We start from the raw sequence: 24,980 nt of genomic DNA on the forward strand, positions 1-24,980 counted from the left end.
GGGTTAGTTATCTTGTGTATAGTAAAGCCAGTTAAGGAAACTACAGAACAAATTGCTGTTATGAGAATGTGCAATATTATACAGAGAAAAGGAGCAGCAGATGGCAGCTTGTGGGATACCCAATAGATAGTGTAGACATCTTGGAATGGATTGTCTGTAATCTTGAACTTTTGTAACTTTTTGTTTTTGGCTTACTTTTGTTGGATTTCTCTGAAGAGGGAATAAACAGTTGGGAAAAATAGGGTTAATTTTACTGCTCAGTTTCATGCCCCTTTATATCTCTCGTTCTCTCACGTTAGCACAACTGGGTTAGGTTTAAAGGGTTTAACCCATTTAACTAAATGTGTTGCGTTATGGTTGATCTATATAATATTATACACATGCTTCGATACGACTCATATTCAATATCTTTTTTTTTTTTCTTTTTTAGAAGTTCATGTCCAAGTTCACTTTTCCATAAAACACCGCAGCAAATTAGTCTCTCAGATATAAAATAAATTGAAATCAGAAAGGCAAAGCCGAGAAGTTACAACAGCTTCTCGCAATCTGCATCAATTTTATATCAACATGGCCTTTGGGCTTTCACCATTGATCCCATTAACTAGTCCCAATTTTGCGTGTGGAATCAAGCAAGTTTATATTAGAAATTTCACGAAGCAATATCAGTATTGGCTTGACATAATTCCAGGAAGAAGAAGGTACAATCGCTACATAAATAATGCAATCGCAGAGATAGTCACATCCTCTTAAAGAAAAACTGTGCTACAAAGGACTTTAAGGAAACCTATTAATAACTTACAATGACACTATTATTAGGGTACAGTTTCTCTTCAAATTGAATGGAAATTTTAATAAAACATGAGAATTTTATATGCATTTTACAAACATATATAAGAATCACATGCATTTGAATCAATAGATTGGGTTGGAGCCTTGGAGGATTATAATTATTTTTTATATTTATATTTTATAATTTTTTACTTTTTATTATAAGGGACACTTATATTATATATGGGTGCTAATGTGTCTCTCTCATGGATTTTTTCAAATTTTCAAATAGAAGTTCGGAATAGGGAGTGATTTGTCATTTTGCCTTAACACAAGGAATTTTAAGCCACTTTTTAAGCTTTAGGCCGCCGTGTAAACGTGTAATCAGAATGTGACTGATTTTGCATTATTTTTCGCAATTTTTTTTTTTTAATTTTTTAAATAAAAAATAAAAAATCTACTGATGTCTAAATTGGGCTTTTCATGGTCTGCTCTACCTTAACATGAAAAGCCCATTAAACCTATTAAAGCCACTCGCCTTAAGCCCTTAGCTTTGAAAGGGTTTATGATCAAACGGAACAGAAACTTCGAAAGCCTCAAATGGCAAGGCACCTCCATCGTCTTCCCAGGTTCCTCCTCGCTACCCGAAACGAAGTCCAAAACCCCATCTCATTCCCTTTCTCCCACTCCCTCTGCTCAGCCTCTGAACCTGAAAAGCCAACCGAAACCACCTCAACAGAGATTCAGAATCCTTCTACCAACGTTGAAGACCAGCAACGCCATGAGCAAGTCCAGAAGCTCCGAGTCCTTCTCCTACAGAGCCGTACGGATACTGCCCAGAGGCTCATCAAGTCCCTTGTTCTCGCCAAAGCTCCTTTCTCTTCGCCCTCCGAGCTTTTCACTCTCTTCGCCGTCTCTGCGCCCTCCGTGAAGCGAACTTTCTCGGACATGCTCTTGGCGGTTTGCTCGGAGTCCAGAATGACAACCGAAGCCACGGAGGTTTACAGATTGATGAAGAGAGACGGTAGGTTTCCTTCTTTGGCTTCTTTCAATGTGTTGCTTGAATCATTGGTGGCCTCGAAACAGTATCAGATAGCGTTGGAATTGGTTTCGGATGCTGTGGGGTCGGGTATTCGACTTGGTAGGTTTGCCTTTGGGAAGGCGGTTCTTGCGGCGGTGAAGTTGGGGGATCTGAACAGGGCATTTGAGTTGCTGGATAGCATGAAGAAGAGCAGCGTGAGTCCTGGTGTGTTTGTTTACAATGTGGTGCTGGATGGGTTGTGTAAAGAGAAGAGAATGAGGGACGCAGAGAAGGTATTTGATGAAATGCTGAAGACGAAGTTGGTGCCGAGTTTGGTTACGTATAATACACTGATTGATGGGTATTGTAAAGTAGGCGAATTGGAGGGTGCTTTTGGTTTGAGAGACAGGATGAAGGTGGAGAATGTGGAGCCGAGTCTTGTTACATTCAATTCTTTGCTTAGTGGGCTTTGTCGGGCACGGAGAATGGATGATGCAAAGAGGATATTAGAGGAAATGAATGCCTATGGATTTGTGCCTGATGGGTTTACTTACAATATAGTTTTTGATGGGCATTCGAGAAGTGGTAATGGTGAGGCTTCATTGGCTTTGTTTGAAGACGCAGTTGGGAAAGGAGTAAGGTTTAATAAGTATACATGTAGCATTTTGTTGAATGGGTTGTGCAAAGAAGGGAAGATGGAAAAGGCAGAGGAGATTCTGAAGAAACTAATGGAGAGAGGGCTTGTTCCGGATGAGGTAATGTATAACACAATTATGAATGGATACTGTCGGAGGGGCGATTTGAACAGAGCCATTTCAATTCTTGAACAAATGGAAAGTCATGGGTTGCGGCTCAACTGCATCACTTTCAATACTTTGATTAGCAAGTTTTGTGCGATGAGAGAGATGGATAAGGCGGAGGAGTGGGTAAAGAAGATGGCAGAGAAGGGAATTTTCCCGAATGTTGAGACATTTAACACCCTTATTGATGGCTATGGACGGAAGTGCTTGTTTGATAGGTGTTTCCAGATTCTCGAAGAAATGGAAAATAAAGGGATAAAGCCAAACGTTGTAAGCTATGGTTCTCTCATACATTGTTTATGCAAGGATGGTAAGTTTCTTGAAGCTGAAATTATCCTCAGGGATATGGTAGGAAGGGGGGTATTGCCAAATGCACAAATATATAATATGCTCATTGATGTTAATTGTACAGCGGGGAAACTGAAAGGTGCCTTTATGTTTTTCGATGAGATGGCAAACAATGGTATAAGGGCAACACTTGTAACCTACAATGCTCTTATTGACGGGCTGTGCAAAAAGGGAAGGGTGATAGAAGCTGAAAATTTGGTTTCCGAGATCACGAGTAGTGGTTATAGTCCTGATGTGATCACATACAACTCCCTAATCTCAGGGTATGCTAATACGAAAAACATCCAGAAATGTCTCAGCTTGTATGAACATATGAAGAAGTTGGGGATTAAACCTACTTTAAATACATATCATCCTCTAATTACTGCAGGCTGTGAGGAAGATATTGTGCTGGTAGAGAATTTGGTAAATGAAATGTCACAGATGGGTTTGGCCTGCGACAGATTGGTATTTAATGCACTTATTCACTGTTATGCAAAACATGGCTACCTTCAGAGGGCGTTTGCCTTGCAGCGTGATATGATAGACCAGGGCATTCCTGCCGACAAGATGACCTATAATAGCTTGATTCTGGGGCATTTCAGAGAAGGAAAGTTGTCAGGGGTAAAGGATCTTGTTACTGATATGAAGGCCAAAGGATTGGCCCCTAAAGCTGATACTTATAACATACTTGTTAAGGGATTTTGCGAACAAAAGGATTTCAGTGGGGCATATGTTTGGTTTAGGGAAATGGCCAACAACGGCTTCCTACTAACTGCCTCTACATGCAATGAGCTGATCGCCGGCCTTCAACAGGAGGGGAGGTTTCAAGAGGCCCAGATTGTCTGCTTGGAAATGAAGGTTAAACTAACAGATGATTCGGGCACCAATGAGGATGTCTCTGCTGTTGCCAAAATGTGAAGGGAGATGTTTGGAGTGGTTAAGCTCTCAGCGCAACGATTTATCGACAAAGAGAGACACGGATGTTGTATTATAGCTTTGATTTATACACTTCTTCTGCCTTATACTTCTGCGTTGATATTGAAACACACGTAGAAGAGTGTGGCTGACCTCAGAAATGATGGTCGGTCAGATGCTAAAGAAGCAAATATTTGGGCTGGCTGAGCCGAGCAATGGCGTGCACACTGTTGTGAGGATTTGTTTGGAGTTATTCGTTGTGAATAAGCTTCTAGCTTGAAACATTTGATATCCAACCAGGGCTTGGCCTCAGGTATTCTACTTGTATAGAAATTTCAAGCATTTTCATAAGTTTTATGATTACGTTTTAGATTACAAAAACTGTTGTACTGTACAATTGGCCGCCATAACAAATATGTAGTCTCATAAACTATTGTTTCGTATCTCTTATTCACCTTGATACTACAAGCAATTTGCAGATGCTCAAATACCATGATAATTCACCGTTTATTTTAAAAGTTTAAACTAATTAATTAATTTAATTAATATTCTATGTTGACTAGCACTAATCGGTTATCCTTGGCTGCCATGGGCAGTAAATTGTTGTAGCTCGCATGGTCGAACTGTGTTCCAAGAATTGCTTTCGTGTTGCATTACACTATTGGGCACTTGATTTGTGTAGCTTGCATGGTTGAACAGCGTTCCAAGAATTGGTTAGCGTTGTGCTATACTTTTGTTTGAAACAGGGCACAATAGGCCACTCACGTTGAGCATCAGGTGGTTGCAATTCATATTTACCATGTCGGTTTGAATTGTGTTAAGGCATGAATATAAATTATATAAGTTAATCATAATCTTGACCATTTAATTAAATGAATTAAACTCCTTAACTTTAATTTGCTAATTAAGTGTCGAGTTTGCTAGTTCGGATGATGTCGAAACATGAGTATAAAACTTAATAAGTATACTCATAAGTTAACGCTAACTTATACGGGCGAACTCTAACACACCGCTGATTTAGTATTGATTTTGTATAGGGTTGGCAGATCATATAAAAAATCGACAACTTCAATTATGGATCTTAGTTAAAATACAGTTCATCCAGCTTCAGTATGAATTTATGACCATTTCATCAAATGAATAGGCAAAATGACATGTTTTAGATTCATGGTATTTTTAATTTCCTCCAACCAATCTGGAAAAAAATTTATCCTCGCACTAATCCTACTGGTTAATCAAATCAATATGACGTAAGAATCATTACGAAACCCCAACATTTTGCAAAACTTCCAACATTTATTAAATCATATACTCAGGTCCCATAGATCATCCACTGAACCAACGAAGAACAAGTAATCCAAAAAAACCACCACAAAAACAGAGAGAAAGAGAAAGGGTTACAAGCTCACCAAATTCAAAGAGCTTTGAGGATATCCTCAGCCCCACTGAACGTAAACGCACCGCCCTCCTCCAAATTCAAGACCTTGACGACACCATCTTCGGCCAAGAGCGCGTACCTTCGGGATCTCACGCCCAACCCCACGGGCTTGTCGCTCAAATCGAGCTCGCACCCGATGGCCCTGGTGAAGTCGCCGTTCCCATCGGACAACAAGAGCACCTCGTCGTTGATGTTGAGGTTCTCCTTCCAGGCTTTCATGACGAAGGCGTCGTTGACCGAAATGCAAGCGATGGTGTCGACCCCTTTGGCCTTGAGATCCTTGGACTTGTCGACGAAGCCCGGGAGGTGCTTCTGGGAGCAGGTGGGGGTGAAGGCGCCGGGGACGGCGAAGAGGATAGCCTTCTTGTTCTTGGTGAGGTCGGAGATGGTGGTGGTCTGGAGCTCGCCGGCGGGGTCGAAGTAGGAGAGCGTGGCGTCTGGGAGCTTGTCGCCGACGGCGATGGAGGCGGAGATTGTGGATTTGGGTGTGGCGGTGGTGGAGAGTTTGAGGGGTTTTGGGTGGTTGTTGTGAAGTTTGAGGGGGAGAGACGTGAAGAAGGGTTTACAGAAGAGAGTTTTGGCGGTTGGGAAGAGAGAGGTTGAGGTTCTGGCGGAGAGAGAGAGAGTGGTGGAGGCGGAGAGAAGTCTGGAGACGGAGAGCGAGGCTGCCATTGCCGTGTGTGTATGTGTTTGACTGAGAATGAGAGGAAGTGTGTGTGTTTGTTTAGGTGATTTTGGTTTGGGTTGGGGATTTGGGCGGACGGAACAATGAGGGGCTGAGATGTCACCCGATATTTTGGAGTGATTTTTTAGGTACTCTTTTGTTTGGGCCTTTTGGGTCATAAGAACATTCGCAAGGGACTCTTTGAATAAAATCTAAATTTGAGAAAAAAAAAAATTATTTTATCAAATCACTTTTTTTTTAATACATTTCTCTACTTTAATTAGATATTATTATTTTATTAGTTTTAAACCAATCAAGAGATAAGAGGGTAAAAAAATAAGCTTAAAAAATTATATAACTTTACATTTTTTGCTCTTAAAATGTATGAAGCATCTATGACAAGCGTTAAATATAAAGTAAAACAGAGAGCTTGTTAAATAAGCATTTTCATAAATTTTGTTAGATTTTTAGAAAAATGTTAAATATAAAGAGCTCATTGTGAATTCTCTAAGCGGCGGGCAATGGTAATAACATAATCAAAGTTTACTTATAAAAAAATAAAATTAGAGTGAGGTGAAACCCATTAAAAAAAAAAAAAAAAAAAGAAGAATTTTCATCGATTATATAATAAAGCTCCTGAGTTTGAAGAGTAAAATTGTCGCGAGTGATAAAAACATAGGTAGTTTGTGGTCCATGGCCTTAGAGCCCATGGCGCCTTGAAATGCGCCACCTAATCTCCATGGCCCAGAGAGAGCAAGATTTTTCACACACGAGCAATTTATATGCCAAGATTCCAAGGAATATGATTCATGAGGGCCGGGATTCCCTAATTCCCATGCTCTCTGCTCTCAGAGTCTCAGTAATTGAGTAGGGTAATGTACATGTTTGTGTCCTCCCAAATATAAAACACTAATAGAAAGTCAGATATGAGTGAATTAATATATATATAGATATATTAGGATATTATTTTTAACTTAAAAGCTTAAGTTAATGGTATATATATAATTAACTGATGTTGATCCAACAAAATTTCAAGGGTAGGCAACTAACTTTCCTAACGGTGGCGCCATTAGGTCTAAATTCATTTCCAAGAGTTTTTTTAAGCAACATTTCAACAGAGTTGTTATCATTATTACCACTAACACTAACACTAATTATTTTAAGCTCTTCTCTCAACCTCTCTGAAGGTAAGAATGGAAAGGATTTAGCCTAGGTGCCGTAAAAAACACTACACCATGTGTGTTGTGATTTTTTTAATTGCTTATATTTAATTTTGATCTTTTTCTTGAAAAAGAAAGAGAAAATTAAATTAAATTTGTACCGTTGAAAAAACTACAGAATATATATTAGCCCGTCCGAACAGAAGAATTATGTTAGCATGCTTCCCACCAATAAGAATTGTAATTTTGTTGGAGACAAAGTTTTCTTCTAAATTGAATTAGATAAATTTTCTCTCTTATTTGGTCTATTAAACTAACTAGCACGTGATTCTTATATGTAATTTTAAAAATGCATGTGGAAATTATATATTTTATTAAAAATACATCTTTAAAAGTATATGTCAGCTTAATAGATTGGGTTGAAAACTTGAAAGAGGTAAATATATCAAGATATATTTAGAAATAACTAATTTGCATAGAAATGAGTAATTCAAGCATTCTCTTTTCTTTCTTATATTCACTCTTATATAATTCTATAAAACAATTTTAATAAAACAGTTTGAAAGCATTCAAGAGATATTTTCATTCAATAAACATGATTCATATATGAAAATCTGATAATCCTTTTTTTTTTTTATTGGTTGTGGTAATATTTTAGCCAGCTTAAGTCAGATAACATCTTTCACGCGGATCATATCAACACTTTACACTCTATACTTTACACTCATTTTATCACATTCACTTCATACTGGAAATATAACATGAACCGAATAAAGGTAAAGAGTTCCATTAAAAACCATCCAACTCATGTCATGTCTGCTAGATCATGGAAAACTAATTAATAACTCCAACAAGACTTCCAAGGAATCATAAATCATAAAGTGGACTTTCGACTCCAATCATGAATAGGGCTTAGGACCCAAAGCATTATAACAACAAATAGCACCTAAATCCAATATATGCCGGGAATTGTATAGCTAGTTAACAACCCTACCAACAGGCGCCAACGTGTGAAGACAGATCTCCTCCGCTCCATCACCTCCCACCATCTTTGCCGGCCTCCTAGATCCAGCTGATGCTTCCTGGCATCCATTGCCGGCGCATGGTCTTCATGCGCCGATCACCAACAGCCACCATGTGGCCTTCCTCTGTCTTATCAACCAACAACATTGTTGTTTTGTATTATTTTTTTCAACTTTATGTTGCTTGATTGTCGTTTGTAATGGGTTTTTAGTCTTCTTGTTCTTCCTCCCCTCTCTGCTTTTATTTTATTTGTATTTAAGAGTCCTTTCCAGTTTCGTGCTCATTCCTAAACCTTTTTGTTGTGCCTTTTCTAACACACCACATATTACCGCCTTAATTGGTGGTCAGTTTTCTTGGTCTTCAAGCCAATAAATCATAGGCCAACGTCATTCATTTGATGTGTTGCCTCTTTTTTTCTCTTTATCCAATTCGATATGGTGGTTTAGGGGCTTTTTGTTTAGGTTGCCTAACCCGTTTTTGTAATTTGTTGTTTCATTCTTATGTACTCACAAAAAAAAAAAAACCCACCGTTATCTCCACTCACACATATTTTAGGGAATTGTTTAATACTCAAAAAGAAATGCTATATACTCCACTTTTATTATCCGTGCAAAAAAAAAAGTTTGGTAATGCCACATCAACAAGTTAAAATAAAAATGAAATAAAAAATAAAATGTTGTATATAGTATTACTCAAGCCCAAAATAATTTTCACAAAATAAAGATATAAGATTCAGTCATTTGTAGGGATGGATCCCTCTGCATCCACCACTTGTGCGATTTTTTATTTTTTTTTAAAAAATTATTTTTAAACATAAATTAATTTTTTTATAAATAAAATAAAATAACATAAAAGCTTTAGTGTAATAATAATTACATGCGATTTCTTGTTATTGGTTGACATGTAAAAGTAGAGTTTTGGTTAAAAATTAGACACAAAAGTTGATGAATAGTTCTAATTGGAAAGCAATCAAAGCATAGATCCTTATTTGCTTCCTTTTTTCCAAGCGATCCAATGACTGATTGCGTTGTACACCGGTGTTCGTTGCTTGATGCTTGAAGCCTTAAAAAGAGGATAAGAATAAATGTATAAAGGGGAATAGAGAGAATAAAAGAATCCATAATGGGTGCAAGGCTTGGTGCTTGAAGCCTCAAAGAGAGGAAAATAACAAATAAACAGAGGAAGAGAGAGAAGAAAAGAATATACAATGGCTTCTGGTTTGGTGCTTGAAGATTGAAGAGAAGAAAAGAATAAATGAACACAGAGATAGAAAGGGAAAAGGAAAGAAAAAAAAAAAATTCCACGAAGGGTGCAAGGCTTGGTGGTTGAAGCTTTGAAGAGAGGAAAAGAATAAACAACCAGAGGAAAAGTGAGTGAGAGGGTGAGGGAAAAAGAAAGAAAAGAATCCACAAAGGGTTGTGACTGTTAAATCACCAATTGTCCCAAAAACTTATGCTAAAAGGATAAGGTAAATTTGGATAAACCTTCTATCAGGTCCATCTGCAAAAGTGATGCTTTGCAACATCCAATAGAAGGTGTACACATCAGCTAGTTACACCTAATAGAATAGGAAAACAAAAAGATTGGATTTTTTCTTTCTCTCCCACTTTTTCTTCTTCTTTGGTTTATCTTCACCGAAAAATTTATTTCCTCTTCTTCTCTTTCTCTCCCACCATTCACTCACCACATCCATTGTAGTCGCAGTAGCAACATCCACGGCAGGCGACAGTTCTCTTTGGCGGATCCCTTTAGGGTGATAGAATCCCTAAAGGGTTAACCTTCCTCTCTACGATTTAGTTTAGAACTCAAAAACGAGTTTTGAGATATTAGAAATGAGTTTTGAGACATTAGAAACGAGTTTTGAGGAATTAGAAACGGATTTTGAGGCTGAATTTGGAAGAAAAGTAGCCGGAGAGGGTGACCCAAGGCTGGGTCGTGGGTGTCGCCAGACCCACAGCGTGGGTTTGGCCTAGGTCTCGCCGGCTAGGGTTTTTTCTTTTTTCTTTTTCTCATTTTGATTTGGTATAGTTGTTCGCACTCTTATTTTTTGCATTTTTCTTAAATTGATAATGTGTCACATGGTAATTGGAGGTTGCAATTACCATGTAGGGGCTCTCAATAAATTTAATCACTTAATCAATACTTTAATACTCCCCCCCACATGTGGGCTCAAACTCCCTTTTAATAGGTGAAGCCTAACATATGGAATATTTAATTTAAATTGGGGTAATTTGACAGTGTCAATATTCGATCCCAAGACCTTTGGCTCTGATACCATGTTAAATAACCAATTATCCAAAAAACTTAAGTTAAAAGACTCCGATACCATGTTAAATCACCAATTATCCTAAAAACTTAAGTTAAAAGGAATAGATAAATTTAATCACTTAATCAATACTTTAATAGTGACTTGGTGATTGAAGCCTTGAACAAAGGGACCAAATGATAAAAAAGACAAGAAAAAAAAAAAAAAAGCGAGCATCACAATGCATGATTTCCGATGGAAGAATAAAGAAAGAGAGAGGAATGAGGAAGAAGAAAAGAATCCACAAAGTGACAAATGATTGCGAGGTACAAATAGAGAACAAGTATGAAAACAGAGAAACAAACAAAAACAGCCTCTCATAGAGCAAAAAAAAAAAAAAAACAATTATACACCGAGAGAGAAAGGAAATAATTTACACCCATGGAGAGCATGATGATCCATCTGAGAAACATCACTAAGGAGATCATGGGGAGCAATTGTTCCATCCACAAATTACATGAACATCCATTGATCTTTATAGAAGATCTGAAAGTTGAAGGAGAGAAGAAAGTTGTTTGTCGGGTATGCGAAGAAACACCATCAGGTCCCGGGTACAAATGCTCTGAGTGCGACTTTCTCATCCATAAATCATGCTTCGACCTACGCGATCAGATACAACATCCCTTGCACCCCAACCACACCCTTTTTATCCGACCACCAGCTGGGCGTCTTCGTTATTGTGATGCTTGCGGTAAATGTTGCAGAGGGTGCTTCATTTATTGGTGCGATCGCAAGCAATGTGATTTCAGCCTTGACACTAAATGTGCTTCTCGCTGGCAAGTAAATAAGGATGATTGTCACCAGCACGCATACATTCCCTTCTTGAAACAAATTATGTTCATTTGCGAAGCCTGTGGCGAGAAAGGCAGTGACATCGGATGCCTTTGTAGCATATGTCAACTCTTGGTACACACCAAATGTGCTTCGCTTCCACGCACCATCAAAATTGTGGATCATGATCACCACCTCACACTCACCTATTCTGTTCATCGTCAAGTTAAGGAGCATGCCAACATATTATGTAAACTCTGCTCTAAAGAGGTAAATACAAAGCGTACTACTTACTATTGTCATAAATGTAGTTATGTTGCCCACTTGAGATGCACAAGATGGCGTGACTTTGGGGAGGACAGAGAGTCGACGCCCATTGGATATATTGGCCATGTAACTGGCTTAATCAAGGATGTCAATCGAGTACAGAACGAAAAAGGCCGGCCTCGAGAGATCCAACATTTTAGTCATGAACATGACTTAATTCTCAACTATGAGGAACTCGTGGATAATAAACTTTGTGATGGGTGTATGCAATTCATCTCGCCTCCATTCTACAATTGTGCCCAATGCGACTTTTTTCTTCATAATGTATGTTCTAAACTACCCACAAATGGTAGACATTTGTCTTTCCCATCAACATCTTTCACCCTCTTGTCACAGGCACCTTTCTCTGGTGGTGTGTTTAATTGTGTTTCTTGTAAACAATATCGTCATGGATTCGCCTACAAATTTGGAAGTGGTGCGACAATCTTCGACATTCAATGTTTTGCAATTCAGAAATCCCTTCAGCATGAGTGTCACCAACACCCCCTTTTCTTCGCTACAACTTCCAAACAAAAATGCAAATTTTGTAATGAACGTGGCGTTTTAGTATGCTCTATTTGCAATTTTGCTTTGGGTTTTACATGTGCAACTCTTCCACCCGTAGTCAGCCATAAATATGATGATCATTCCCTCAAACTCACCTACACTGCTGAAGACAAATTCGGAGAATATTTTTGTCTAATTTGTGAAAAAACAAGAAATCCAAACCATTTGTTCTATTTCTGTGCAAAATGTGACTTTCCTGCCCATTCTGAATGTGCTATTGGGAAGTATGCATACATTAAGTTTGGAAAAACTTATAAAGATAAACATCATAAACACCCATTCACTTTTGTTCCAAAGTCAGAGTACTCCTCTCCATGTGATGTTTGTAGCCTCCCATTCGACGGAGTGGCCCTAGAATGTACTCAATGTAAATTGGCTGTTCATCCGAGATTTGGGTCTCCCCAAAAAGATTGTTTGCGAAAACTACATATCTTTGAACTGATCATGGACAACAAGCGACGTGCACGCATAGAAGGGAGGGAAAGAGGCAGTAAGTGATTGGGTATATGAAGCAAAAAAAAAACGTTCAACTCATAAACCACAAGCATCGTGCAACAAGGAACTTCCAAGCAGAGTTGTTATCAGAATAAGAGGATTACCCTCATCAGTATCTTCTTATTTTCCTTAATAATGGTTAAGTGTCAGTAGTGGCCCTAGCGGGTTACATCTCTATGAGTGTAGCTCCTTTCTTATCAAATTGCTTTGTAAGCCTATATATATAATCATATTGGGTTTGATGAATAAAATTGATCAAAAGTTAATAATTATCTCAACTCTTGTGCATTGTTAGGAGGTTTAGGGTACCTATAACTACCCTACAACCTTCTTTTTCTTTCACTTGTGAGCAACCACAAGAAGCAAGATCCTACAACCTTGACCCTTCAATGCACCCACCATGTTCTCAAGCTCATATCCGGGACATAAAGTAATCTCCTCAAGGATGGTTAGAGAAATTTATACACATATCTTGTCATAGTTAACTGCATTAGTAGTATTTATTTCAACATATCTTGATTAGGGTTAAACTCTCATTTTTATATCTGTGTTACAACTTACATGTCTTGTACAAATAATGTCTTGTATATCGGAGTTTAGCCTTTTAATAATTAATTTTAGGATAAAAATGTATATATATTTCTTATAAAAAATCATTTATGTTACCAATCAACGCATTTTAAGGCCGTGGACCACGGCTCTGGCTACATTTTTATCACTCACTATTTATGAACAATTTAATTTGCCTATAGTCCTAATTAATAGATATTGGAAGATGACTCTACAATACTTACTATTCATAAAAATAAAAATAATCCAATTATCATCTTTCTTCTGGTAATGTTTTAGACAGATTAAAACAATAATCTCTTGCTTCCATGTGGATCAATTTAAGCTTTTCTAATAATTTAGCTGCAAAGTACATGACTATTAGTTTGTTATTAATTAGGTGCGACTACATTCTTATTTGCAAATCAATATCTTATGAATGAATAAAGTAGAATAGTTTTGTCAGAAGTATTATAATTTTTACTATTAAATTTAATCGTGAGTATCGTGATAAGTACTTATCACGATACTTCACTATTAAATTTTTTTATAAGGATTAAAAGGTATTACCCTAAATATTTTTTTACTAGTGGTGCCATGCATGTAAATTGTCATGTCAATCTATAAGGAGTTGTAGTAAAAACTATATTACCCTAAATATTTTTTTAAAGTTCAATAATATACATTAATTTGATTTGGCATAATGTGTAGTAAATGAAATCCCTTGTATTTTGAATCTTAGGGATAGGAATCCCGTACAATTGGTGCTAGTTTTTGTCTCAGAAGTCCGCACAAAAAAAGCTATTATTTTATAATATTTTTTTTGTGATTAATTATTATAAAGTGCAAGCAACACCATGGCTACTTAAATATAGATTATTTTAGGTGAATTATGCAATTGACTTCTTAGTGTACAATATTATTTTGATGTTTATGTTCAAACTGCTGCAACCCCATGCGCAGGATCCAAACGTCACGCACACCGCTATCTATTTGTTTATTTATCAAATGAAAAGCATAATGCAAATGTAATGTTATAATAAAATGACATTTGTATTAAGAGTATATAATTTTATACATATTTTTTAAAATATGTGTAAAAATTATATATATTTTATTAAAAATACACGTGGTTCCGTCCTACACATGCTCTAACAATCAATGTCGATTTGAAGAAAAACTTTGTAAAAAATAAAACACTCTCATCAAAACTGCATATTTTTTTTCATTTTAAATGAAATTTGTATTATTCATTTAAAATTAGTGTTTTATTAAAAGATCGGTGCCAATATAAATTTAGAAATCTACACTTAATGACATATGTTCATTAATTATTTATTATATTTTTGTGAAGTAATGAGAAGCTCTGCGGTCCAAAATGACTCGGGCATATTAGCATATAGTATATACCCCCAAATCTGACGTAATTAAGATAAACAATTGAGACTGCAAAATGTGTCAGTCGTGAGAGTCAACTGTCAACATGCTTCAAGAGGCGCTGAACATGCATCATCTTCCTTCATCAATTAAAAAAAAAAAAAAAAAAGTTGAAAAAAATGACCTGAAATAATTTACAAATTTAACTATATATTTTCATATATAAGAATCAAGCTTATGCCAAAAGGAAAATATTATGCAAGAGTGAGAGCGAGAGAGCACATGAAAGTCTATATATATATATATATATATATATATATATATATATAGTTTAAAGTTTAAATACTATAAAGCTTGAAATAAAAACAACAAAAAAACCCCTCAAACTTACATCTTTTTTTAGTCTATTAATATTATAAACAAACTCATTATTAGTTGATTCAATTGTTAAAACATTTCGAAATTATAATAGAGATTTTTGGTTCAATTTTAATTGAAGAAGACTTGGGGATATTTTAAAGGGATTAAGATAATTAATTATCATCCATTATGTAATGGGATCCATGTAAGACATATTGACTCTTCTTCCTCCCTCCTTATTCCACCACCAGTGACCAGACGTTTTTCTTTTCTTTTTTTCTTTTCTTTTTGTTTAATTTGTAACAAAACTTTGGGGCAGAAGCCCTCAGCTGCTAGGACTCGGGCAATTGCCAATCCTTTTCCCTCACACAATGAAAGTCGGTTATACCTTCCATCCATCTCCCTCCGCAAGGAAAGTCAGGTAAAACTCGTTCCAGCAAAAGTTCAACAACCCCCCCCCGTTTGGTAACAGGCCACCTTGTATTCACCTTGTATTTTAGAGTAATGCTATTTTTTTTTTTAAAAAAAAAAATCAATTAAATTAAATTAAAATTAGGAAAAATTTGACTTTAAACTCTTAAACTACTACGCGATTTGACATATTCTCGAACTTTGAAATCTCTCAATTTGGACCCCTAAACTTTTAAATTGCAATCAATTTGAACCCATACGTCAAATTTTAAACGTTAAAAGTTATACAATAACGTTTATACCCCTAATTTTTTTATAAAATTTTAAATTTACCCTTAATTTCAAATTATATATATATATATATATATATATATATATATATATTAAAAAATATTATATAAAAATAAATAAAAATCACAAGGAGACCCACGACTGGCTATTTTGTGAACTAGGTGAGCAGCCTTTTGCAGATTGGACTATGGCTATTTTGAGGCCTCATAAGAAGCTTGCAATTCCCATTCAGGAAGTCTGCAAGTTCCAACTTCATGCTGCTATCACCATGGACCATATATGGTTTTCCAGGAACCGGTTTGTCCATCAAGCTCTTAATCCTTCCCCTATGCAGTCTCTCATTCTGATTGCTTCTACAACAACGGATCATTGTAAAGCTTGGATTGATTCAACTTTGTCCTTCATTTGGTCTCCTCCTCTGCCAGGTACCACCAAGGCAAATTTTGATGTGGCTTTGTCTTCAGATTTTGCAGTGGTTGCCATAGTGGTAAATGATTCAAATGGTAACATAATTGGAGCTGCAACTAAGAAAATTCTTACTAAGGATGTCACCATCGGTGAAGCTCATGCGGCCCTTTTGGCGGTTCATACTGCAGCTTCATGTGGTGCTTACTCTCTCATCCTTGAAAGGGATGTCCTCAATGTAGTCTTTGCTATCCAACAATCCTAGCTATTTTGAGGGTTGGAATTTTTCTAATGTTGTTTTGGATATTTCCTTGTATTTGCATTCTTTTTTTAGTTGGAAGGCTGAGAAAGTTTATAGGAGTACTAACTTTAGAGCACATTATTTGGCTAAATGAGCTGTTTTCCACTTAGTGTTTGAAAGCATTCCCATAGGATCATTCATTCTCTCGTCCATTCGGATCAAGAGTGATAAAGATCCCCCTTGTAATCTTTTCCCCATTTCAATTAAAAAAATAAAATAATAAAATAAAGCAAACCATTAACATTATCTCCAAAACGATGTTCATTTTTACGGTTTATTTTTTAGGGTGTATTTGAAATTGCAATTTTGTTAAGATGATATGCATTTTTAAACAAAAACTTAATATGTAAAGTGTTTAAAATTATGATTTAAAAATCGCAAATTTTAAAATCATGAAAAAAATCGCAAAGTTTTATTTGATAACTTTTAAATCTTTGGATAGGATATAATAAAAAGTGAAATCTCATGAACTTGCTAGATATTACTTTTTGGTGCGAACCTTGAGATTCTTCTTTTTTAATCATTTCATTCCTTTATATTTACATTTTTTTTGCTCAAGCACTTTAAACGCAAGTCAACCTGTTTAACTTTTTTTTCTTTTTCTTTTTCGCTTGAAATGTATAGAAGGAAAAAAAATCAAATTTAATTTATAGATTTTTTTTTTTTTTTTTTTTTTTTGTGATTACAATTTAATTGTTAAGTTCAAAATTTTAACAAGTAGATCGTTAAATTTATTTATTTATTTTTTATTTTAAATAAATTATTTCGTTAATTTACATTCTAATTAATTAATTAATAATATGCCTTGTCATATCAATCGGTTTATACCACATGACTATCAACTTTACACAAATTACAATTACCTTAAATTATAAATATGTTAAAAGAAAAACATTTTTAAAAGTTAAAAACTTATTTATTTATATTATATTTCTAATTTAAAGTAATTTTGTCATGTGATATATATTTTGTTTTTTTTATGACATATTTGCATAAAAGAAGAGAAAATGAGAGTAAGATTCCAATTAGTCGGACAAGAGTTAAGTGATATTAATTGATTGTTTTAAGTGACATTTTCTTAATTAATTGGGCGATAAGTCAACAAAAAAGCTATTTAAAATAAAAAATAAAATAACCGAAAAATTAAATTGTTAAAATTAGAAACTAAAATCGCATAAAAACTTAAAAGACTAGATTTGATTTTTTTTTCCTTAAAAAAAATAATTTTGCCTACGAGCTTTATAAAATTTCTTGCTCAGGAATCAAGTGGGTTTGGCAAACCTAATACTTAATCGTACGGCTCCAGTTAATCTGACTCTTCTACAAATACGTGGCGCACCGGCTATTCACCTAACCCCGCAACTAATCGCAACTCACTCGTCTCTCTCAGCGTGCACACTCTCTCTCACAGTCACAGGGATCTAATCTCAGCTATGGCCAAGATCACGCACGTCAAGGCACGCCAGATCTTCGACAGCCGTGGCAATCCGACGGTCGAGGTTCGATTCTGAACAGATCGTCTCTCTTATATTGACCTAATTCAGTTTCGATCATTTCTAGGTTTCGTTTCGAAATCTCTGTGAATGGATCAGAAACGTTTCGTTTTGTTGATAATAAGACTCAGAGATCTCAAAGATTGTTTTTGTTAGTAATTAAATAATCTGTGTGTCGTAATCATTTATTAATTCGATTCAATCATTTCTGGACGAAATCTCTGTGAACTTTTATGGAAACGAAACGTTTTGTTTGGTGATAATAATACTCAGAGATCTCCTAATCTTTGTTTTGTAATCGTTTATGTGATATTCGGTTTTTCATTTCCTATGATTGATGTATTTGACGCTGGTGATAACAAGCAATTCGTGATTTTTGAGGTATACAAGGGCTTTGAATGAGTTTTCAATTGTGTTCTGTTTTAGGCGGAGGTGACAACGGATGATGGTATTGTTTCTAGAGCCGCTGTTCCAAGTGGTGCATCCACTGGTATGTTTTTTTTTTGGTCTACAACGCAAGGCTTTTGAATCAATTCTTGGTATTCGTGTTAGTGTTTGTCTTTAGTTATATTATTTGGATGATACGAATCATGTTGATTGAGTTCCGTTTGGCGAAAATTATAATAATTGAGAAATCGAGAGATGTTAGGGAAGTCGGCTATCAAAAAATTATGGGAAAACAAATAATTGATTTACTGTTAATTGCATCTTTCTTTTTTCCCCCTTTTCAGGAGTTTATGAGGCCCTTGAACTAAGAGATGGAGGGTCAGACTACCTTGGAAAAGGTGTATCGAAGGTGAGTTATGATTCACCGTGCTTCCCAGATGCTATTTTGTGCTGGTCTATCTATATATAGTTATCACATACTGTTTCTCTGGATGTGTAGGCCGTTGAGAATGTCAACAAGATCATCGGCCCGGCCTTGATTGGCAAGGTTGGTTGAATCTAGTTCCTCATGAATCGCTTTCCTTTTGTTGTTTTTTTCAATATGGTTGCCTTGATATTAACTGCTGTGTTGTTTATTGTGTTGAACAGGACCCAACTGAGCAGGTTGCTATTGATAATTTCATTGTTCAAGAACTCGATGGAACTGTTAATGAGTGGGGTTGGTGCAAGCAAAAGGTATTATTCCTGACTGCTTTTCGTAACGACTTCATAGTTCATGTGAATCATATTATTCTATATGATTCTCATGCTCCTTGTGGTGTTTTCAGCTCGGAGCAAATGCCATACTGGCAGTGTCTCTTGCGGTCTGCAAAGCTGGGGCTAGTGTAAAAAAAATACCTCTTTACAAGGTATGTCATATATTAGTTTTTTAGCTGTGTACTGTGCTTGTACCTGTGGATTCTCTGTTACAGAATTATTTTTGGTGTACCACCTTGGCTTATATTTCCAACATAATTTTGTTGCGGTATTGTTACCCAAACTTCCATGACCTATTTGTGTAGCATGCTGGATTTTATGGCAATGGCTGAATGCGTTATTTATCCTCTTAAACCATGGGTTCTAGGTATATTGAAATGATGTGTTCCACCCCAAAAATACCAAATCAGGCACTTCTGTAATGTTCAGTGACAGATATGGACCCTAATAAACCAGATAATAATCTATGCAAAATTTCTGGATTTAGCTTGAAGATGATCTGATCAATGTATTACTATGTCATGTGGATGCAGCATATTGCAAACCTTGCTGGCAACCCGAAATTGGTGTTGCCTGTTCCTGCTTTCAATGTCATTAATGGCGGATCACATGCAGGAAACAAGCTCGCAATGCAGGCATGCTTCTTGAATTTTACTTAGATTTATTTTGTAGTATGTTCCTTGGTTATGAGTTTCTGATTAACTTGTGTCTGCAGGAGTTCATGATCCTTCCTGTAGGAGCTTCCTCTTTCAAGGAGGCCATGAAGATGGGTGTGGAAGTATATCACCATTTAAAGGTTGATTATAACCTGTTTTTCTGGGTCTCTCTTCTTCATTTTTTTTGGGACGGGGCTTGGGATTGGTGCGTGTTTGGTTAATTACATGGGGCTTCTAGATTTTAGGTCAGAATCAGGAAATGTGTTTCTTTTTGTTGAACTTTGGACTTTTGGGATCCACCACCTATGACACAAAAAGTGTTCTGTCTGAATGATGTCAAGTAATCTCCCCCTTCTATTGGAGCCAATTACTTTTGAAAAAAAATGATCACAAGTAATTTGATCCATACACACTTCTCCATTTATCTTGTTTTGACCATCATATATTAAATGGTTGAATGTAGTTACTCCTAGTGAAGTGGACCGTACCCTGGGAATTCTAGGTATCCATCCTGGCCCATGCTACTCAGAATTCTTTTATTATCCATGGCAAAAGTAGTTGGTCCTGCTAGAGGACTTTTAGGTCAGAATCAGGCAATGTGTTTCTTTTTGTTCAACTTTGGACTTTTGGGATCCACCACCTATGACACAAAAAGTGTTGTGTCTGAATGATGTCAAGTAATCTGCCCCTTCTATTGGAGCCAATTGCTAATGAAAAAAATGATCGCAAGTAATTTGATCCATACACACTTCTCCATTTATCTTGTTTTGACCATCATATATTAAATGGTTGAATGTAGTTACTCCTAGTGAAGTGGACCGTACCCTGGGAATTCTAGGTATCCATCCTGGCCCAAGCTACTCAGAGTTCTTTTATTATCCATGGCAAAAGTAGTTGGTCCTGCTAGAGGACTTTTAGGTCAGAATCAGGCAATGTGTTTCTTTCTGTTCAACTTTGGACTTTTGGGATCCACCACCTATGACACAAAAAGTGTTCTGTCTGAATGATATCAAGTAATCTCCCCCTTCTAATGGAGCCAATTACTTATGAAAAAAATGATCACAAGTAATTTGATCCATACACACTTCTCCATTTATCTTGTTTTGACCATCATATATTAAATGGTTGAATGTAGTTACTCCTAGTGAAGTGGACCGTACCCTTGGAATTCTAGGTATCCATCCTGGCCCAAGCTACTCAAGAGTTCTTTTATTATCCATGGCAAAAGTAGTTGGTCCTGCTAGAGGACCTTGTCTGTCCTGTCCTTTCTATGGTTTGTCATTGAATGATTATTTTACATTGCCTAGAAAGTTTTTAGCTAGCACATTCGTAACATCTCTCCTGTTGGTGCTATTGCATAGTTACAAAGTTTACTTCTAGTCATTGGTAGGCTAATAATTGCTGACTATGGTGGCTTTCATATTTCCAGGCCGTGATTAAGAAGAAATATGGTCAGGATGCAACAAATGTTGGTGATGAAGGTGGCTTTGCTCCTAATATTCAGGTCAACCATTGTTTGATTGAACATCTTGGCATTGAATTAGGTTGCTTACTACTTTTTTCTTTTTGTTCTTTTTTTTTATAGTACTAGCTTTTTCACATCCTTTTTTTGTGCGAACAGGAAAACAAGGAGGGTCTTGAATTGCTCAAAACTGCCATTGCTAAAGCCGGTTACACTGGCAAGGTTAGTTTTTCTCTCTTGCTTATAGTTCTTTTGAGTTTTCAATATATCAAGAGATTAGAGTGACTGAGACATCTATTGATATATTAGGTTGTCATTGGAATGGATGTTGCTGCATCTGAATTTTATGGCGAAGACAAAAGATATGACCTGAACTTCAAGGAAGAGGTGAGTTTGTCTTTACTCTCTAGTTGAATGCAATGATTGACATTTGGACCAAACCTGCTTGTCAGTGTATCAAATCAGAGCCAGACCTGCAGCAGGTTGGTTCCTTGCCTGATGATGGTCTGACAGTTGAAAGGGTTTTATGACTGACGACTCCGGTTGTAGCCTCATGAAATGAGCATATAGCCACTAAACTTAGTTAGATTATCACAAGCTAAAGAGTCCACTTCAAAGAAAAGGAGCATTCATATTTAAGCAAATTGTAGCAACATATAGGCTATTTATAGTTAGTACATTAGACCATTTCTTGTTCTCACTAAAAGGAGTATGAAAGTCAGCCATAAATGATAAAAGCAAGAAGTCTATTCAAGACAGTCAAATTTCATAAAGCAAATGAAGCTTTGTAAGAGACATTTTAAAACTTAAAATACGTACGACTGTAACAATGACATGAGAAAACATATTTAAGCTAACAAGTTTTGAGAACTGAATCTGATAGTTTGTAGGTTTGTTAAACCAGAAATTCCTGCATACTATAGTGTTTACTATGTCATGGTCTTTTCATAATGTACTCCGTATTATATCACAATTACCCTGTCTGCGCACACTTGACTTAGTGATAGATTTTCCTATAGGTTAAACCCATATTTACTAATTGGTTGAACGGGGTTGGGTCTGGCTTTTCTCAGCTTAAATCAAATTTTGTTGATAAATGATTTATATATTAATTCGCTTATTTCTATTGATTGTCTGTGCAGAAGAATGATGGTTCACAAAAGATCCCAGGTGATGCTCTGAAAGATTTGTACAAGTCATTTGTGGCTGAATACCCTATTGTATCAATTGAAGATCCCTTTGACCAAGATGACTGGGAACACTACTCGAAGATAACTGCTGAAATTGGGGATAAAGTACAAATTGTGGGAGATGATCTCTTGGTCACCAATCCCAAGGTTAGCATGATCTACTGATACTCTTAAACCATTTTTTTCTTTTTCTTTTAAATTTGTTTAAAAATGTGGATAAAGTGCGCCCACTTGAGTACTTTTACTAACTGGTGCAACTTTAAAATAAAAAACCCATTAATGTATTCAGAGGGTCGAGAAGGCAATCAAAGAGAAAGCATGTAATGCCCTTCTTCTCAAGGTACCATTCGAATCTGTCCTTTTTCTACTTCTTTTGTTTTTTTTCCCCTGAATGGACCACCACTTGGGTTTTTATGACATAATTCTTTAACATGGTTTGGGAACAGGTCAATCAAATTGGATCTGTAACTGAAAGTATTGAAGCTGTAAGAATGTCCAAGCGAGCTGGGTGGGGTGTGATGGCTAGCCACCGCAGGTTTGAACTTGACCTTGAATTCCGTTAATTGCACTCTCCAAATCCAATAAAGTTCCAATCACTAATAGTTTACTCGATTTTGTTTCAGTGGAGAGACTGAGGACACTTTCATTGCTGATCTCTCTGTGGGTTTGGCCACGGTAATTACGAGCTCTTGAGTGCTTATATCCTGCTTCTTTGATTCAATGTGACGTTTTTTCTCATGATATTTTGCCTCTTGATCAGGGTCAAATTAAGACAGGAGCTCCATGTCGATCAGAGCGGCTTGCAAAATATAACCAGGTTGGCATTCTGTGTTTGCATTAACCATTGGCTTTTGCTCATATGTCAATAATATTCCATATTTTTTGTAGAACTTAAAATGTTTTGGCCAAGGATTGTATTTAAATTTCTATTTTCTTGTACGTGTAGCTGTTGCGTATTGAAGAGGAGCTTGGCTCTGCGGCAGTCTATGCTGGAGCAAATTTCCGGACGCCCGTTGAACCCTATTAGAACTTGGAAGTGTTGGATGAGAAACTGTTGTTTACTTGAGCTCTGAGCAAATAAGTTTATGTATGGAATGGATTTTAGTCATATGAAACTTACGACCTTTTCCCAATAATCTTCACGGCTGTTTTCTTCCGAGAGCCTAAACAGTGATGTACTGAGGAATTTTCGAAGTTTAAGCATGTTTAATTATAGTTGGCTTTGAGTTTGCCTTTTGATGTCGGCTTCTTGTTTCATTTTTATGTTGATTCTATTCTAGCAAATCTACTTCTTTGGCAGCTACGATAAGGGCCTATATGGGTATGCATTTGAGGGCCTTAAAAGTGTGTAGCACTTTTGAAAAAAAAAAGTATCCATTTGGTAAAAAGAATTGAAAGCATTTTTAATGGTCCAAAAATGATCAAAACGCATTTTTGGTAAAAGTTTAAAAATGAAGCTTTTGTTATAAAAAGCGTTTTTTAATTTAAAAATTCTATTTTTTAAGCACAATTTTAAACATGTTCTTAAACTTTTGCGTTTTGGCCTTAATAGATCTTCAGCTTTCATATTGAAGCTGTTGGAATATTGCCAAACCCTTGTAGTAAGACCCTCAAGCTCTTCAGCGTGTCTGAGAACAGCGTCTAGCCCTTACCAACTTGACCGGCTTTTACTCAATAACGCACAATCTTTTGCTAACCCTCCATTTATATCTCTTCATATCAACCTTAGGGGTTTGGTAAAATTTTGTTTTTGAGAACATATCCTAGAGTTTTTTTCGTGGTTTCAATTTTTTTTTTTTTCTTTAAAAAACTCACTCTTTCTGCAATTTTGTTTAAAAGAACATTTTGTTCAGCAAAGGGTCAAACATATTCTAAAACCCAGGCATTGTAAGTTTATTACACAATGCAGCGCATGGCTTGCTATCATTAGAATGCACGGTTCTTTGTTTGGCTTTGTTTTGTTTTGGATCATCAACGAGACTTACTCTACGGAATATTGTCGATCCCTTACTGAAGATTCTTTAAGTACATAATATCAAACGAAGCTATTTGCGTTTTCTTTTCACTAGACACTTCGGTTTACTGTCATATGACTTTTTATTTCTTTATGAAGTTATGAGATGGATAACCAAGTCTTGAAATGCAATATCCCTTTCAAGCTTCTTTTAAGGGCTTCCATTTTAGTTTTTTGATTACTAAGGTTCCTCTAATCAGGCCCAAACCCGCTAGCATGATAGCCACAGAACCATCAGTAACTTTTAAATATGCTAATTCTCTACTAAATTTGTTTCTTTTAAAAACCTTAGGGCAAAAATTTCTTCTAAAATTGGGTCGGAAGAAATTCTTTTAACACAATTTATTAAACTGATATTTTTCCTTACAACATTAAAAATGCATATGATAATTACATACTTTATTAAAAATGCATTTAAGAATCACATGCTCTAACGACATATTTTATCCACACCAATTTATAGGAAAACTGTATCAAATTTTTTTAATTCAACTTCTTCTATTCCCAATTAAAGCTATTCATTTTTCTAATGGAATAGACATTCCGCATGCTAAACATACCCTAAAAGTTTATCCAAATATTGTCACTTTTTCTATGTTGGTTGGTAAGTGGATAACGTTGCACAATTTAAGCAAAGAAACCCACTGCTCCCAAAAGAAAGAAGAAAAGCTCAAGTTATCACAGTGCAATGACAATAAGTGCAATCAAGCAAGATTAGATCATCTCCCTTCTAACAAAACGCAAGAAATCCATTTTATGATTCAA

The 24,980-nt window shown here is 36.0% G+C and overlaps 4 protein-coding genes across 4 annotated transcripts; 3 read left to right on the forward strand and 1 right to left on the reverse strand.

The window, feature by feature from the left end:
- Nucleotides 1-1,346: 1,346 nt before the first annotated feature.
- On the forward strand, nucleotides 1,347-4,264 carry LOC132192067 (pentatricopeptide (PPR) repeat-containing protein). The gene has a single exon (XM_059607263.2). The coding sequence runs from the start codon at nucleotides 1,369-1,371 to the stop codon at nucleotides 3,835-3,837; it is 2,469 nt and encodes an 822-aa protein (XP_059463246.2). The 5' UTR covers nucleotides 1,347-1,368; the 3' UTR covers nucleotides 3,838-4,264.
- Nucleotides 4,265-5,110: 846 nt separating this feature from the next.
- LOC132192209 (Thioredoxin superfamily protein) lies at nucleotides 5,111-6,056 on the reverse strand. Its single transcript, XM_059607481.2, has one exon. The coding sequence runs from the start codon at nucleotides 5,942-5,944 to the stop codon at nucleotides 5,249-5,251; it is 696 nt and encodes a 231-aa protein (XP_059463464.1). The 5' UTR covers nucleotides 5,945-6,056; the 3' UTR covers nucleotides 5,111-5,248.
- A 4,749-nt stretch (nucleotides 6,057-10,805) lies between these two features.
- LOC132191646 (uncharacterized) lies at nucleotides 10,806-12,566 on the forward strand. The gene has a single exon (XM_059606735.2). It carries the CDS (start codon nucleotides 10,806-10,808, stop codon nucleotides 12,564-12,566), a length of 1,761 nt encoding a protein of 586 aa, XP_059462718.2.
- A 5,022-nt stretch (nucleotides 12,567-17,588) lies between these two features.
- On the forward strand, nucleotides 17,589-23,440 carry LOS2 (Enolase). Its single transcript, XM_059606560.2, has 17 exons — nucleotides 17,589-17,756; nucleotides 18,177-18,240; nucleotides 18,482-18,546; nucleotides 18,637-18,684; nucleotides 18,786-18,872; nucleotides 18,965-19,045; nucleotides 19,427-19,528; nucleotides 19,609-19,689; nucleotides 20,979-21,053; nucleotides 21,171-21,233; nucleotides 21,321-21,398; nucleotides 22,154-22,348; nucleotides 22,491-22,541; nucleotides 22,648-22,736; nucleotides 22,825-22,876; nucleotides 22,962-23,018; nucleotides 23,148-23,440. The coding sequence occupies exons 1-17, from the start codon at nucleotides 17,691-17,693 to the stop codon at nucleotides 23,226-23,228; spliced, it is 1,335 nt and encodes a 444-aa protein (XP_059462543.1). The 5' UTR covers nucleotides 17,589-17,690; the 3' UTR covers nucleotides 23,229-23,440.
- The last annotated feature ends 1,540 nt before the right edge of the window (nucleotides 23,441-24,980 follow it).

The sequence above is a fragment of the Corylus avellana genome, chromosome 10, assembly GCF_965113065.1.
Source record: "Corylus avellana chromosome 10, dhCorAvel1.hap1.2, whole genome shotgun sequence".
Classification (NCBI taxonomy): domain Eukaryota; kingdom Viridiplantae; phylum Streptophyta; class Magnoliopsida; order Fagales; family Betulaceae; genus Corylus; species Corylus avellana.

Bases quoted from the DNA above. Each gene is read 5' to 3' on its own strand.
- LOC132192067 (XM_059607263.2), top strand. From the start codon at position 1,369: ATGGCAAGGCACCTCCATCGTCTTCCCAGGTTCCTCCTCGCTACCCGA.
- LOC132192209 (XM_059607481.2), bottom strand. From the start codon at position 5,944: ATGGCAGCCTCGCTCTCCGTCTCCAGACTTCTCTCCGCCTCCACCACT.
- LOC132191646 (XM_059606735.2), top strand. From the start codon at position 10,806: ATGGAGAGCATGATGATCCATCTGAGAAACATCACTAAGGAGATCATG.
- LOS2 (XM_059606560.2), top strand. From the start codon at position 17,691: ATGGCCAAGATCACGCACGTCAAGGCACGCCAGATCTTCGACAGCCGT. The intron at 19,529-19,608 runs GCATGCTTCTTG...TTGTGTCTGCAG, and splicing joins GAAACAAGCTCGCAATGCAG to GAGTTCATGATCCTTCCTGT. The intron at 22,542-22,647 runs GTACCATTCGAA...GTTTGGGAACAG, and splicing joins GTAATGCCCTTCTTCTCAAG to GTCAATCAAATTGGATCTGT.